The 16,826-nt window shown below is 45.0% G+C and overlaps 1 protein-coding gene across 1 annotated transcript in view; it reads right to left on the reverse strand.

The window, feature by feature from the left end:
* The window catches only part of DNTT (DNA nucleotidylexotransferase), a 205,346-nt gene extending 194,229 nt beyond the window's left edge, over positions 1 to 11,117 (reverse strand). The window contains exon 1 of the mRNA XM_054983605.1: positions 10,915 to 11,117. Within this exon, the coding sequence (XP_054839580.1) occupies positions 10,915 to 11,117 (203 nt within the window). The remainder of the gene's footprint in view (positions 1 to 10,914) is intronic.
* Between the last annotated feature and the right edge of the window lie 5,709 nt (positions 11,118 to 16,826).

Consider the following 16,826-nt stretch of genomic DNA (forward strand, 5'->3'; position numbering starts at 1 on the left):
ATTTAATGAAAGGGAAAGCTTTTTAAGCAGTTAAAGGGCAACGTGACTATATAAACAAATGTTTATACAGTTTTATACATTCAGAATTATAATAATGGAAATTGTTTGGAAACCAATCCATTCCTCTTCATATTCAAAGAATGATTTTTTAATTATTATTTTTCAAGCACAGAAGGGCAGTTGATTGAACTCTATCATGTTATTTTGATGTTTTGGGTCTGAAAGGAATTTCTTCTCTTCCCCCCAGCCTTCTGTTCTCATCTGGTTTCATTTGACTAAATATGTTAAGAGTTCTGACTCCTATGAGACCCATCTATGCTCAACAGGCCTACCAAAAGAAAAAAAGGTGTGATATCATACAAACCTCACTGACATTTGTGCTTTCAAAAACCAGAAAGAACATTACTGAAGCTTAGCAATACAAGTCTATCTTATGGTTTGCAAGTGTGTCTGGAGTGACTCAGGTCTGGCTTCAACTATTATTCCATAGTATGTTTGTCACTTCAGTTTGTGAACTTTATCTTCTCTTCTCCCATGTGCCTCACTGGTTCTTTAGAATTCCCAGATCTGAGTGGATCCAAAAGTTTTCGAAAGTTTGCCAGGAAAGATAGTTTCATTGTATTAAGTATTGTGATTAACAGCTCATAACAACAACTTTATTGAAGACTGGAAGCAGACAGACTGAAACCAGGCTCAACAGGAGCCAATTTATACTTAAGAAAACCACACCCCTTTTTAGCAACAACCAATACAAAGCAAGTAGTTAGAATCCTTCGTTTGCATGAACTATATACAAAGTAACTATTTACAGCACAGCGATTGGATTAGAAGGCAACAGTTATGATTGGCCATTACCAGTGCAAAAATACCCAATAGCCATGTAGGACTCAGGAGCCTTTGTTCAGACTCAAGCTCCAGCAATACACAACACCCCTCCCCCCTAAGTTCAGGACACCCCATTGCAAATGAAGTCGCCAAGGTATGACGGGGGGTAGTGAGCCCTCTGAGATGTACACAACCCCTCTGTAATGGATGGTCCACCGACTGGTGGCCCAGCATTTGCAATGGGCTCTGCCCTGCTAGGAGAAAAGGAGGAGTCTCTCAAACTCACTACCGTTTCTAGACAGCTTGGTGCCACTAGAATACGTCCACTCTCCTTGGCCACCGCCACTGAATCAGCCCTTGTGTCAGCTGTCCAGGGTGAATAGTCTCTGTCCAGTCCCTGCTCCCGCTCTGGCCAACACTGCCGTAGCTGGTTGATGTGTCTCCAGAGTGTTCTGCTGGTGGCATCGGCCACCTCATAGGAGACGGGCCCAGTCGCCCTGAGCACTGATGCCGGAACCCAGATCGGCCCTTCCCCGTAGTTCTTGGCGTAAACTAAGTCACCCTGCTGGAACCAAACCTTCTGTTCCTGCTGGGTGTCCAGAGCTGCTGGGGGGAGCCGATCAAGCAGTGTGGTAAGCCATCACCCCATCAAGAGTTTTGCTGGGCTCCGTCCCGTAGTGGAGTGCAGGGTGATGTGCTGCCACAATAAGAAATCGGCCAATTGCTGGCTCAAATCCCCCTGGTCTAATCTGTGGAGGGAGTCTCTGGTGGACCTCACCATTCTTTCCACCTGTCTATTAGTTGATAGGTGGAAAGGCTCGGATGTGATGTGTCGGATGGCATTGTTCTCAAAGAACCTCTGGAATTCCTGGGAGGTGAACTGTGCACTGTTGTCCAAGATGATGGCGTCTAGCAGTCCGTGAGTTGCAAAAAGGCACCTTAAAGAGTGGATGACTGCTGCAGACGTCATGGCCAACACAGGAATAACTTCCAGCCATGAGGCCACCACAATGAGGAATAGATGCCCTTGAAAAGGCCCGGCGAAGTCAATGTGGAGCCGTGACCACGGTGTGTGCCTTTTCTCCCATGGGTGCACAGGGGCCTGTGGCATGTTGGGGTGAGACTCCTGGCAGGGCTGACAGGTCTGGACCCATCTTTCCACCATTTGGTCTATCTCTGGCCACCACCACATGTAGCTGTGGGCCACAGCCTTCATCCTGATGATCCCGGTACCCCACGTGAAGTGCCTCCAGCACACGCTGACACAGCGTGGGATGATGACTCTGTTCCCCCAGGGCAGACATCCCTTGTGGACTGATAACTCATGCTAGCAGGAACTGAAGGGCTGGAACTCAGTGTCCAGCCGGCTGGCAGGCCACCCATTCCACTCCCAGTTGAGGACCCAGGACAGTGTGGGATCCTTAGCAGCGTAGGCTGTGATTTCTGAAGCAAGGAGAGGTGGTTGGGGTAGGTCTTCTAGCTGCATGATCCCATGAGATGGAGATGGGTTGGTGGTAGGGCCCAGAAGTGGCAGATGACTGAAGGCATCAGCATGCCTTAGGGCTTTGCCCAGACAATAGGAAAGTCCGTAATTGTAAGCGGACAGGAAAACCAACCAGCGCAGCATTCTCAGACACATGATCTGCGGGATCTGTTGGTCTGGGGCGAAGAGGCCTAGTAGCGGCTTGTGATCAGTGGCAATCTCTAAGTGCAGTCCATAGACATAATTATGGAACTTTTTTACTTTTTTACGCCTCTTTGTCAATCTGGGCATAGTTTCATTCTGCCGGTGACAAGGTCCTGGTGAAGTAAGCGATAGGGGCCTTCCGCCTATCAGGCATTTGATGGCTTAGGACTGTGCCGATTCTGTAAGGTAAGGCATCGCAGGCGAGTATGAGCAGCTTGAGTTCGTCATAATGGGTAAGCACCCTGTCTGATGAAAGGAGCTCCTTGACTGCGGAGAATGCCTGGTCATTCTTCCAACCTCAGACCCAGGGTACGTTTTTCTTTAGCAGGCAATGCAATGACTCAGCCAGTGATGCCTTGTGCAGCAGGAAAGAACGGTAAAAGTCAGGAGCCTGATAAACTATTGGAGTTTTTTCTTGGAGCAAGGTGGTGGTACACTGCGGATGGCCCGCACCTTGCTGGCTGTAGGGTGGATGCCATTGGCATCAATCAGGAATCCCAGGAACTCTACTTGAGGCAGGCTGAAATGGCACTTTTCCTTCTTAACCTTGAGTCTGGCATCCTAGAGACGATGGAGTACTTGTTGAAATCAGTTGGTGAGTTCTGTAGAGGACGTTCCTGTGATCAGGAGGTTATCAAAATACAGGATGACACCAGGGATGCCCCTCAGCAGTCCCTCCATAAGTCCTTGAAAAATTCCGGGTGCCACAGTGACCCCAAACTGGAGACGCTTTACTTTGAATAAGCCTCGATGAGTCACGATGGTTTGCGCTTCTGCGGTGGCTTCATCTACTGGAAGCTGCTGGTATGCTTGTGCCAGGTCAATCTTTGTAAAGATCTTGCCCCCAGCTAGTGATGCCAGGAGGTGGCTCACTACCAGCACCAGATAAGCACAGATGCATATTGTCCCATTGGCCTTGATGGGCGTGATGATGGGAGTCTCCCAACTGGTGTGTGACACAAACTCAAGAATCCCCTTGTGCGATCAGTTGCTCCATCTCCTCATTGATGCGTGGCTTGAGAGTGAAAGGAATACGTTGAGCTTTCAAGTGGATTGGCAGCACTGTAGACTCCAGGTCAAAAGAGACCGGTGGTTCTGTGTACCATCCCAAACAGCCGTTGAACATGGATGGAAACTCAGGGCAGGTGGCCTCAATGTCCGATTGGGTGATTTGTTGGACGCTGGTGACATGGATTCCCAACTCCTCAAACCAATTGAGTCCCAGCAAACTTGAGCGGTGCCCCTCGACAAAGACCAGGCAGAGGGAGCCATGAAAGTCCTTGAAACTGATCTTGAACTTGCCGACACTCGCCACCAGGATCCAACGACCCTAGAAGTCAGTCAAGTGTATGTCGCATGGCTCGAGCTGTTGGTCTACTTCGCAGGGACACACTCAGTGGAAGGTATCCATCGAGATGATTGAGAGCACCGACCCAGTGTCAGCCTCCATCTCGCACAGCATTCCTTCAATATGCACCGTTACCCTGATCGTTTCCCTGGTGGGCATTCAGGTATTCAAGACTGTGGTACGGCTGGAACTCTTGGTCACGGAGTGGCATTCTTTGGGCCAGAAAGAACCTTTCTGTTCTGGCTGCCGTCGGCGTGGAATCTGCAGCAGGGAGCCTCTGCTCCTGGTTGCCCTGCATGCACGTGTGATGTGCCCCCTCTTTTTGCAACCCCGGCATTTGGCATTGCGGAATCTGCAGGATTTTCGGTCATGGCTTCCTCCACAGCTGGTGCAGGGCAACCCGTTAGCGGTTTGCAGTTCGGAACGCTTGGACTGCATCACTTGAGTTCTGTGGACCTCGTCATCGTCCTCTCATGCTCTCGTGATGGACCTGTTCTGCCCACTTTGGTAGGGTTGGACTCAGTGATTGGTGCACTTCTCTGGTTCTGGTCAAATGCTTCTGCTGTGAGGGCCTCCTCAAGGGCATCCTTGAATATGAGCTTCTTCTTGCAAATAGGCAATGTTGCAGCTTCTCATCCCGCAGACAACATACTAGTCGATCTTGGAGCGCAATCTCTAGGTCAGTGAAGTTGCAGTGTCATGCCGCTTGCTGGAGTGCTGTAACAAAAATAGTCACCCTGGGCTTGGTCCCACTTGTAGAAGGTGTGCCAGCTGGCGATCTCCAATGGCTGTGGTGAATGTCGTTGCTTGGAGCTGTGCTGATGCCCCAAGTGCCCAGGCTATGTCAAAAGTGGACCACCCACAGATGCTGAAAAAGATCACTCTCTGAAGGTCTGCATCAGTGACCTTGTTCGCCTCAAGGTAGAACTCAGACCTCACGATGTATGACTCCAGTCCTCGGTGGTTGAGTCAAAAGGCTCAAAGGGGCCCTTGGGGGCCATAACTCACTGTCGGTGAGTTGCGACAGAGCAGCTGTGTATCAGCTCTGGGTCAGCCAAGGCAACAGTTCCTCAGCAACTGGTGTGATTCAGCTCATGGCATTGTAGGGCTCCCTACCCCCCTTTGATCCCATCCTAGTCACCAGTATTAAGTATTGTGATTAATAGCTCATATCCACAACTTTACTGAAGACTGGAAGCAGACAGACTGAAACCAGGCTCAACAGGAGCCAATTTATACTTAAGAAAACCGCATCCCTTTTTAGCAACAACCAATACAAAGCAAGTAGTTAGAATCCTTTATTTTCATGAACTATATACAAAGTAACTATTTAGATCACAGCAATTGGATTATAAGGCAACAGTTATGATTGGCTGTTACCAGTGCAAAAACACCCAATAGCCAAGTAGGCCTCAGGGGCCTTCACTCAGACTCAAGCTCCAGCAATACACAACACTCTAAGTGGTTTTTCCCATCACAGGGAAGTGATGATGGGAAAGCTGTATCTAGCAGAATCTTCATTTCTATGCACCTCTTAAAGATTCATGTGACAACTCAAGCATTAGACCTGAAATCCTATCCACCTTTCTGGCAAAACTCACATAATTCTTCTAGCTCCTAGGCTGCAAATGAAGTTTACCCCATAGTTGATCTTTTATTTGGTCCAGACTACTGTTTTCTTCCAATGCAAAGTTATTTTTTTCCTCACTCACACTGGCTCATTGAGTATTCTTTGCTGCCCCACATTCCTTCCTCGCTATCTTCATTCTGCCAACTGTTTGTCTTTCCCTTCAGCTCTTATTCACTCACATGCCCCTTGCAACCTCTCCTTTGTTATATTCCCAGTCTGTTATTTGGGTCCTTTTGAATTTAACTGAAACTTTCCTTAAGTTTCTGAATTGTTGTGGCCAGTTGTGTCCCATGCTTCATCCGTCCAGTCTCTAGACTACCTGCCCCAGGATTCCCAGTTCCTAGAACATCTTCTTACTCATTCTACATATTGTGCCTCTACAGCTCGTCATTGTTCTAAAAAGACCCAGATAACTGACCCCTTATTTCCCTCACAGATGGTCTGTAAACATTCAATGACATTATACCAGCACACCCTTATAATTAATCAGGACTGAGTTCTATGTTCTATAGTTAGTGTTTCTAATGTTAAAGGGGGCAATGGAGCGTGAAATGGTCCTTTCAGTTCTTAAGTCTTCAGTGTGTGTTTATGGGTGTTCCATGTCCTGGTTAGGATTTTACTGTTTCAGATTATTTGGTTTTTGGTCTTCTCTTTCTAGTAACAGTGAAAAGTAGCATGGCCTTTGATGTGTGGCTGCATAACAACATCACTGCGGGTAAAAAAACCTAATTCAGAGTCAAGGAACTGCTCTCATTCAGAATCAGCTTAGCTTGATCTCCATGACATCTCTTGCCCTTGTTTGGTACGCAACCACTTCATTGTTATCAGGAAGCAAATAAAACCATTTGGGAAAAAATTAATTATGCTGAAGTAGCAGCAACCGTACATTGGAGCTGTGAACAGTCTTCTTCTGAGACTACCAAAACTGAGACAGAATTGCTGCCACCACCTGTGCCCCAAAGATATGCACCAACACCTCCATGCATTTTGAGAAAAGTACAGCTTCCTTAATGTCGTTTTGCCTACTTCAAGACTCCCAATTGATGGAGCAAAAAGCCGGTTTGGTGTAGTGGTTAAGAGCAGCAGGACTCTAATCCAGAGAACCAGGTTTGATTCCCCACTCCTCCACTTGAAGCCAGGTAGGTGACCTTGGGTCAGTCATAGCTTCTTAGAGCTCTCTCAGCCTCACCCACTTCACAGGGTGATTGTTGTGGGGATAATAATAACATACTTTGTAAATGGCTCTGAGTGGGCATGAAGTTGTCCTGAAGGGCGGTATATAAATGGAATGTTTAAAAAAAGGGGGTATAAATGGAATGAAGACATTCATGAAATCTTTCTCACATACACACACACTCACATCGATGGTTTATGTTGCAGATAACAGACCTGCTCACTTCTTATTTTTGCATTAGTACAACATATTATGCTGTGATCTCGATAGCCCAGGATAGCCTGATCTCATCAGATCTTGGACGCTTAGTAGGGTCAGTACATGGATAGGAGACCACCAAGGAAGACCAGGGTTGCTATGCAGAGGCAAGTAAAGGCAAACCACTTCCATTAGTCTCTTGTCTTGAAAACCTCAGCAAGGCCAGCTATGATTTGATGGCACTTAATACACACACAACATATTGTGGATAATAAGGACATCAGATAAAAGCATTTTTTAGGCTAGCTGGGAACTTTGATACAAACACAGTCACCAGGCAGGCTTTCCTTGACTGAACTTCCTCAATGGTACATGGGGCCCAAAGACTGAAAAGAACATGGGTATGAATAAGTTTATTGCTAAACTGAGATCTGAACTGGGAATTTTCCTGCTCAGTGCCTGTGTTTCTCAGTTTTGCATAACAATAAATGTCATTTAAAATCATAGAAATGAAGCACATTTTAAAACCATTAAGTGTTTGCTACAACCCAGCACATAATCTATTCCATAATTTTGTGTCCAAATGGCAAACATACTCAGAGAATATATTTTTTTTTAAAATGGGAAGTAATTTTCTTCTAAAAGCCACTTTACTTTCTCCTCAGTGATAACAAACAATGAAACAACTAACATCTAATAGGTAGTTCCATAAATAACAGTAAAGGTCTTCAAGAGCGCTAATTAACAAAGAAGGGTTTTGTCCTAATGCATTGTAGCACTGTGATGTCAAAATTCTATGTCAGTTCCACCATTTAATTTCCTTTAACTTGTTCAATAGGCTCTGTGAACATTAATGTTCATGTAGCAGAAAAATGCATGATGTAAAAACTCCTCCCTGTCACTCTGACAGCAGCAGTGACCCAAAAGCAATTCTCCAAATTTGTAGAACCAGTATACTATGGAGAACAAGATTTATTTTCCCTAACTGCCCTTATTCTACATTTCAAAATAATCTGTTTAGAGTAGTATTAGGAGTTTCTGTATCCATAAGAAGTCCCCTTATATACACCACATCCCCTTTCCAGCAATTCTGTAGAGGTACAGAAGCACTAGTGTGAACGTTGATGCTCCATGCTCTTCTACAGAGTCTTTCCCTTCATTCTAAAGGTCATTTGTAGGGAAGGCAGCCTGGTACAGCCTGGTCTCATCAGTTCTTGGAAGTTAAGCAGGATTAGCCCTTCTCAGAACTTAGATAGGAGACCACCAGAGATGATTACAGTTGTTCTGCAGAGGGATGGCAAATGACTTCTGTTTCTCACTTGCCTTGAAAGCCACTTGCTGGAGTTGCCATAGGCTGGTTGCAGTTTGACAGCACATAGGTACATTATGGGCAGCTCCGTGCATGTATCTTTGTGCTTTCTGAGGTTGCTATATCCACACAATAGCTAATGAAGTATAACGGAATTTCAGAAAAAAACACCCTGTTTTTTATAGATTATAGCAAAGCTTTTGACTGGATCATGGAAAGCTATGGATGGGAGTTAAAAGAAATTAGTGTGCCACAACATCTGATTATTTTGATGTGCAACCTGTACTTTGGGCAAGAGGCTACTGTTAGGACAGAATATGAAGAAACGGAAGGGCTTCCAATTGGAAAGGTGTCAGACATATTGTCTCCCTAGTTATTCAACCTATAAGCAGAACCTATCATAAGGAAAGATGGATTAGATTTAGAAGAAACTGGAATGAAAATTGGTGAAAGGAAGGTTAACAATTTGAGATATGCATAGGACACCACATCACTGGCAGAAAATAGTGAAGACTTGAACAGCTAGTAATTATGATTAAAGGAGAAAGTGCCAAAGCAAGATTGCAGCTGAACATCAAGAAGACAAAATTAATGACAATGAAGAATTATACAATTTTAAGGATGACAGCAAGAAATTGAAATTGTTAAAAGAGTTTCTATTCCTTGGCTCAGTCATCAACCTAAAGGGAGATTGCAACCAAGAAATCCAAAGGAGACTTGGAAGGGCAGCCATGAAGGAACTAGAAAAGGATAAGGAAGAGTTGCTGAGGACCAAGATCAAGACAATCCACACTATGGTATTCTCCATTACTATGTATGGATGTGAGAGCTGGACAGTGAAGAAAGCTGAAAGGAAGAAAATTGATTCATTTGAAATATGGTGCTGGAAGGGAGTTTTACATATATCATGAATGGCCAAAAAGATGAATGTATTCTAGATTTAGTTTCTCCCTAGAAGCTAAAATGACAAAACTGAGGCTATTGTACTTTGGTTACATCATGAGAAGATAAAATTCTGTGGAAAAGTCAATAATGCTAGGAAAAGTGGAAGGCAGTAGGAAAAGAGAAGTAAACCAGGGCCTCCAGTTTGCAAGGTCTGAGCAAGACTGTTAATGATAGGATGTTTTGGAGGTCTTTCATTCATAGGGTTGCCATAAGTTGGAAGCGACTTGATGGCTCATAACACAACCTGATGGGATTACAACAGTTGACTTATGGCACTGAAATCACAGGTTTGTTTGTTTGTTTGTTTGTTTGTTTGTTTGTTTGTTTGTTTGTTTGTTTGTTTGTTTGTTTGTTTGTTTCAGTGGCATAGTGTGGGTTTGGAGTGCCCAGGGCAATTCCCAGGCTCCACATGCATGTGTGCAAAGCATGCACACATGCTCCTGGGACTGCGCAATGACATCACTGGAAGTGACGTCATCGTGCAGGGTGTGGTAGCGCTTCTGCAATTAGGGCTGCTTGCCTCCCTGCCCCCGTCAAGCAGCCCTCCACAGCAACCACCCGCACCACCACCACCTGCTTAGCATGTTCCTCAGCTGCAGGACAGCCAGCTCAGCACCCAGTGAGCCAGCCACAACATCAGAGCAGCAGGCAGCCAGGGCGCCAGGGCGCCTCCCATGGGGCACAAGCTGTCCTCGGTGCAGTGCCCCACAGTGCCCCCCCCCAAATTATGTGCCCAGGGCGACTGCCCCTCTCGCGTCCCCTCCCCATGCTACGCCGTTGGTTGGTTGGTTGGTCATGATAACATTGGGTGCAGCAGTTTCTTTTAGAAGACAAGAATATTATTAGTGAAAGGCTACATACATAATGCATCTTCCTTTAACTGAGGGTCAATTTCCATGAGTACACAGGGTGGGAAGCCAGACTCAAGCTGTGAACATCATCACAGTCACATACGATTTACACCTCTCTTCCATGTATACTATTCCTGCTCCGGACTGGGCCATGTCACATGCACAGAAGGAATTTCAATGTGTCACCACACACACACATACACAAACATTTCTATCCCAAACAGAAATAGTCCAGGGGAAGAACTATTTGGCACATTGGTGAACAGCACATGGCTACATGGTCTTCTGCAATAGGTCAAAGAGTCCCCCTACAAACCATTTCTATTTGGGGTAATACCATGAGGGGACACGGTCCTTCAGTATGTGTGCCTCAGTCTGGTCAGGAGCCAGAACAGTGCACATGGCAAGAGAAGAGAACACACAAATGAGACACAACCCCACACTCTTATACCTTCTGTGCACTGAATATTCATATATTTGAAAAGAACTAAACAATATATAACCAGAACACTAACTGAAATTTCACACAAACAGCATACTAGGCCTACAGCATTGATCAAATTAAATCTCATGCTTGTGTTATCTTCAAGATTTGAGTGCAGTGGCACCTTAGAGACCAACAAGATTTTCAGGGTATAAGCTTTTGAGAGTAAAAGCTCTCTTCATTAGATACCTTGACTCTCAAAAGCTTATTCCCTGAAAAACTTGTTGGTTTCTAAAGTGCCACTGGATCCAAATCCTGATGTTCTACGGCAGACCAACACGGCTACCTACCTGAAATGGTGTTATCTTCCTAACCGTTTTCAAAATTCTTGAATGCAGAAAACAACTTGCACACAGCAATAACAGAGAATATTTATCAATGTGCATTAGCATTCTGTAAGAAAATTTTGAGACTCTTATCTATGCAGACAAAAAATAACAATGAATGATTTTTCCCTCCATACCTTAGCTCGTTTTCTACCCTGAAGCCTTTTCTTCTTGCTAAGTCCATCAAGAACATTCTTCTGGTCACTCCCATTTTCTTCTCCAAAATAAAAATCACCACTTCATTGAACTGTATTTTGTAGCTGCTTGAGGGTGCTGAAAGCTGCATCCCTTTCTGCTTTTTCCTCTTGGGAAGAATATCCATAGTTTGGATCTTATTCATAACACGACAGACACTTCCTTTTACTGTTTGCAGAAACCTGAACTTCACTCAGGAAAACAACAACTCAAAGGCAGTTTTGGTTGCCACCATCCAGTGATGTCATTTTGCTCTATTTTTCTTCCCAAGTCAGAAAGCTACACAGCGTAAACAGATAAATTGCCTTTCAACCCCCTTGTGACTCAAATACCTTTTGCAAACTTTCTCTGGGTCTGACAAGCAGAAAAACTAAAACAGTCATTACTGTGAATTCTACTAGAAAACTAACTGAAAAAATAGTTACATAACTTTAGAAAACTTTAGTGAGGTTTTTTTTTTCTGGACTGTCTCCATACAGGGATTTATCTCACTGAGAGTGCTCCTGTATGGCATTGTTGTGCTGCTCAATGTTTTTTTTTATGTCTTTAGCTGAGCATGGAATTACAGTGGGGCAACCTCATATTGGTACATGTTCCGTCACTGAAATAACTCACATTCCAAAATTTCTTATCTACACAGAGGGTATTCTATGCTAACCGCAACTACTACTTGGCAGTGTTCAGTGACATCTGCAGAGATATCTCTTCATGACCTCTTATTTAAAAAAAATTAGCTGATTTGCCCTGTTACTTCATGGCATCATATTACTAATCTACATACCAACCCCATATGACTATTAAGTAGTAAATCCACTAACCCCTACATCCAATTTCCAGGGAGCAATTTGTGCAACTCCTCCACTCAATAAGGCTGAATTCAAATTCTAGCTAACCCTAGTTAAAACCATCAAGCTCCCTCTCTCAAATTTTCACCTTGGAACTCACATGGTAAGGAATTGTGCTAATTCTTAATTGCATTGTAGTGTTGATGTTTTTTTAAAAATCACACATAGGTGTTTTTGCATTGCTTGGAGATAACAGGCCAGGAAACTACAATAAACAGGAAGTGGGGCAAAAAAATGCCTATACCACAGAAACGGCCCTTCTGTTCCAAAATAATAGAAAAAATGCAAAAATCAGCTCTTGGAAAAATTGGTTGTGCAATAGGGAAAGAACTTCAGATTGTTACCACCATCATCTAGAACCACCTTTATAACTGTGTATAGGTGGTAAATGGTAATTACATCACAATGACTGGTGTGGCACTATTCTTTAAAAATTTCTTTCCACACTAAACCATGGACTTACCAGGTCAGTGGCTAACTTGTATATTTAGTCAAAATATTTTTTCCAATTTTAAACTTGTAGCTTTCACAATATTTTCAAGCAAACTGCTCCTTGTAGTGAATGTGATGTCATCAAAAGCTGTTCATTATATATACAGTAGATGTGTACAAGGAGAGAAGAATTTGTGGTAGGAGTAGTGCTTCCTTCCTGCCTACTAATACCCCCCCCTTGCCTACTAATGCCCTCTTGCCCTCTTGCAAATGCTTCCCCAGGATATTTTTAATTGTTCTTAAGCCAGGTTTCACAACTAGATTTAAGCCTGGCTGCAGGTGAGTAAGTAGCATGGAGAAGGTATTTGCTAAAGAGAATCAGCAGACACCAGCCTAACTAAGAATCCATCCCTCAAGCCATTTATCTCTCCAAATGCCCCTTCCCCCTTTCATTCATGTTCTTAGCAAACACAGGCTTGGGAACATACATCTGCTAAGCTAACATGTAGTTCCAACCTGAGACATCATGTATTATCATTTGGTGGGTACCACTGGTCAATTCACAACCCATGGATCTCCACCACTCTTCAGCTAAGATGATGAGGCAACTTGGTGCTGTGGATAAATTTCATATGTTCAGATACAGAAGTGAAAAGAGATAGATTGAGTTACAAACTGAGACACTATGCAAATATCAAATCTGAATTTTAAAACACACTCACTTTCCTTTGGTCACCACGCACACAACAAGCATCATGGCTGGCAAAAGCCCAGCCCAAAGCAACACTCTTCCTCCAAATCTTTCCGTTATCTGAGTCACAGCATCATATGCAATATCTTACTCTTCACTACCCATGATTAGTGATATAAAACCACACTGGCCACAGAACTGTTTGCAATATAGTGTGCATCTCAGACTTCCTTTAGACCTTAATAAAATAAGCCCATTTTTTTGAGAAAGGAGTGCAACTGTGAGGTGAAAAAGAATATTCAAGCTTATTTACAAATAAGTATCAAGGCTAAAGTAACTTTCATAAATATTTAGATGATAAGCATTACCACAAACGTAATAGCCAAAAAAAGTTAGTCACTCTGGGGTTCTCCTGAAAAGGACTTTCAGCCCAATGTTAAGGTGTTATGTTGTGGTTTTATGCATGTATGTAAATTGCTATTAAGTTGCAGCTAACTTATGTTGACCCCATAGGGTTTGCAAGGCAAGAGATGAACAGAGGTGGTTTGCCAATGCATGCCTTTTCATTGCAACCCCAGATGTCCTTGGTGGTCTCCCATCCAAATCCTCCTAACTGACCTTGCTTAGCTTCCAAGACCGACATGTTTGGACTAGTCTGAACCATCCAGCTCAGGGCAGTTAGTTAGAAACTGTTTCATTTAGTTCAATGGGAGTGATGCCCAAGTAAATGTATTATGATTATGATGTCTTTAAACATGATCCCAACTAACTCTTGCTGGATTGTCCTCAGAAATCACTGGGGAGAGCATTTCAACCTCCCTGCACATTTAATAATTAAGTTAAAAGACTACAGTACTTCAGCAAGAGTTTCAAGGAGAGAGACAAGTGAGAGTCACTAAAAGAGACTATTCCTCCTTTCAGGAACATAATTCAAATTAATAATAACATTGCTAATTAGAGATGGGCACGAACTAGGGGTGTGCAAGGAAAAAACTTTCGGCTTTCTTGTTTCGGGATTACCCGAAACAAGATTCTCTACCGTTAAAGCCGAAAGCCGAAACAAGAATCTCTTTCGGGATTCGGGATTCGGGATTCTTTCGGCATTCTTTCGGCATTCTTTCGGGGTTTTTTTTTGGGAAAATGCCTCCGTCTTTCAGGACGCCTGGAGGAGGCATTTTCCCACCGAATAAGCCCAAAATTGGTGGGGACCTTCCTCTAACCCTTCTCTAACAACCACCCAAGTTTCAGACAGATTGGACTTTGGGGGGCCATGTTATGGCCCCCCAAAGCAGGTCCCCCCATCCTCCCATAAGAAAGCGAAGGAGCAGCATATTGTTAGCATGCTGCTGCTCATCTTTCTTCATTATTTCCTATGGGGAAAAAATGAAGAGGCAGGCTTCCTTTGCCAGGGGTGGCATTTTGCATGCAAAATGCCCCCTCACCCTCAGGGGCCCTTCTCCCACCCCTCCTCCCACCCCCCACCAAGGCTCAGCCTGCTCCCACTTGGGGGGGGCCATTTCATGGCCTCCCCAAGTAGGTGCTCTAATCTCTACCACTGACAGCTGGGGGAGGCTTGTGTTGCCAGGGGTGGCATTTTGCATGCAAAATGCCCCCCAACCCTCTGGGGCCCTTCTCCCACCCCCCCTCCCACCCCCCACCAAGGCTCAGCCTGCTCCCACTTGGGGGGGCATTTCATGGCCTCCCCAAGTAGATGCTCTGCTCTCATCTCTACCACTGACAGCTGGGGGAGGCTTGTGTTGCCAGGGGTGGCATTTTGCATGCAAAATGCCCCCCAGCCCTCTGGGGCCCTTCTCCCACCCTTCCTCCCACCCCCCACCAAGGCTCAGACTGCTCCCACTTGGGGGGGCCATTTCATGGCCTCCCCAAGTAGGTCCTCTCAGCCCCTAAAGTCCACCCCTTACAGCCCCACACAAACCCAATTCCCCCCCCAGCTGCCACACACAGACCCAAATCCCCACATTAGCCCCTCACAGACCCAAATCCACCCCCACCTGCCCTACACCCATAACTCCAGGAACAGGCTGGCAAAGGCCAGCCCTCTCCCTTTGTTCCCTATGCTGGGAACTTCTAAACTCTCTTTCCCTGGGCAATTCTGCACAGCCCAGGGGTGCCACAATGGTGGGCACACTTCTGAGTGCCAGCTGGTCCCTGTGAAAGAGCACCTGAACCACAGACACCCTCCCTCAAATTCCCCCACCACCTACAGAGATGGCTGGCCAGCCAGCCCCATTGTTCCCTATGATGGGAACCAACTGCACAACAAAGAATAAAACAAGAACAACACAAAATAAAGTTTTAAAAAAATTATATTCTCCCTTCCAAAGTACAAGTAGGCAAAGCATTATGACACATTACACCAGCAGTCCCCCACACAGAAAAATTAAAACAAAACTCACTTAACATCAGAGAATCACAAAGCATGATTCCTGTCAAAAACACTTTATTTCTTGAACAGCTTTAGGTTACACAGCAGGGGGGAACACCAAAGGGCATGGCAGCACTATCTTACACAAAAATAACACAACTCGCTTCACATTAAAGAATCACCCCAAAAAATTGCTGTCAAAAGCACTTTATTTCTGTAACTGCTTTAGGAAGGCACCACAGAGCAGGAAAGCAGTGTACTACACAAAAGTAACACAACTCACTTCACATCAGAGAATCACACACACACAATTGCTGTCAAAAACGGTGAAGTGGGTTGTATTATTTTTTGTAGTACATTGCTATCATGCCCTGTTGTGCCCTCCTACTGTGTAACCTAAAGCTGTTCAAGAAATAAAGTGTTTTTGCCAGGAATTGTGTTTTTGTGATTCTCTGATGTTAAGTGAGTTGTGTTATTTTTGTGTAAGATAGTGCTGCCATGCCCTTTGGTGTTCCCCCCTGCTGTGTAACCTAAAGCTGTTCAAGAAATAAAGTGTTTTTGACAGGAATTGTGCTTTGTGATTCTCTGATGTTAAGTGAGTTGTGTTATTTTTGTGTAAGATAGTGCTGCCATGCCCTTTGGTGTTCCCCCCTGCTGTGTAACCTAAAGCTGTTCAAGAAATAAAGTGTTTTTGACAGGAATCGTGTTTTGTGATTCTCTGATGTTAAGTGAGTTTTGTTTTAATTTTTCTGTGTGGGGGACTGCTGGTGTAATGTGTCATAATGCTTTGCCTACTTGTACTTTGGAAGGGAGAATATAATTTTTTTAAAACTTTATTTTGTGTTGTTCTTGTTTTATTCTTTGTTGTGCAGTTGGTTCCCATCATAGGGAACAATGGGGCTGGCTGGCCAGCCATCTCTGTAGGTGGTGGGGGAATTTGAGGGAGGGTGTCTGTGGTTCAGGTGCTCTTTCACAGGGACCAGCTGGCACTCAGAAGTGTGCCCACCATTGTGGCACCCCTGGGCTGTGCAGAATTGCCTAGGGAAAGAGAGTTTAGAAGTTCCCAGCATAGGGAACAAAGGGAGAGGGCTGGCCTTTGCCAGCCTGTTCCTGGGGTTATGGGTGTGGGGCAGATGGGGGTGGATTTGGGTCTGTGAGGGGCTAATGTGGGGATTTGGGTCTGTGTGTGGCAGCTGGGGGGGAATTGGGTTTGTGTGGGGCTGTAAGGGGTGGACTTTAGGGGCTGAGAGGACCTACTTGGGGAGGCCATGAAATGGCCCCCCCAAGTGGGAGCAGTCTGAGCCTTGGTGGGGGGTGGGAGGAAGGGTGGGAGAAGGGCCCCAGAGGGCTGGGGGGCATTTTGCATGCAAAATGCCACCCCTGGCAACACAAGCCTCCCCCAGCTGTCAGTGGTAGAGATGAGAGCAGAGCACCTACTTGGGGAGGCCATGAAATGCCCCCCCAAGTGGGAGCAGGCTGAGCCTTGGTGGGGGGTGGGAG

The sequence above is a fragment of the Eublepharis macularius genome, chromosome 6 (assembly GCF_028583425.1).
Source record: "Eublepharis macularius isolate TG4126 chromosome 6, MPM_Emac_v1.0, whole genome shotgun sequence".
NCBI lineage: Eukaryota > Metazoa > Chordata > Lepidosauria > Squamata > Eublepharidae > Eublepharis > Eublepharis macularius.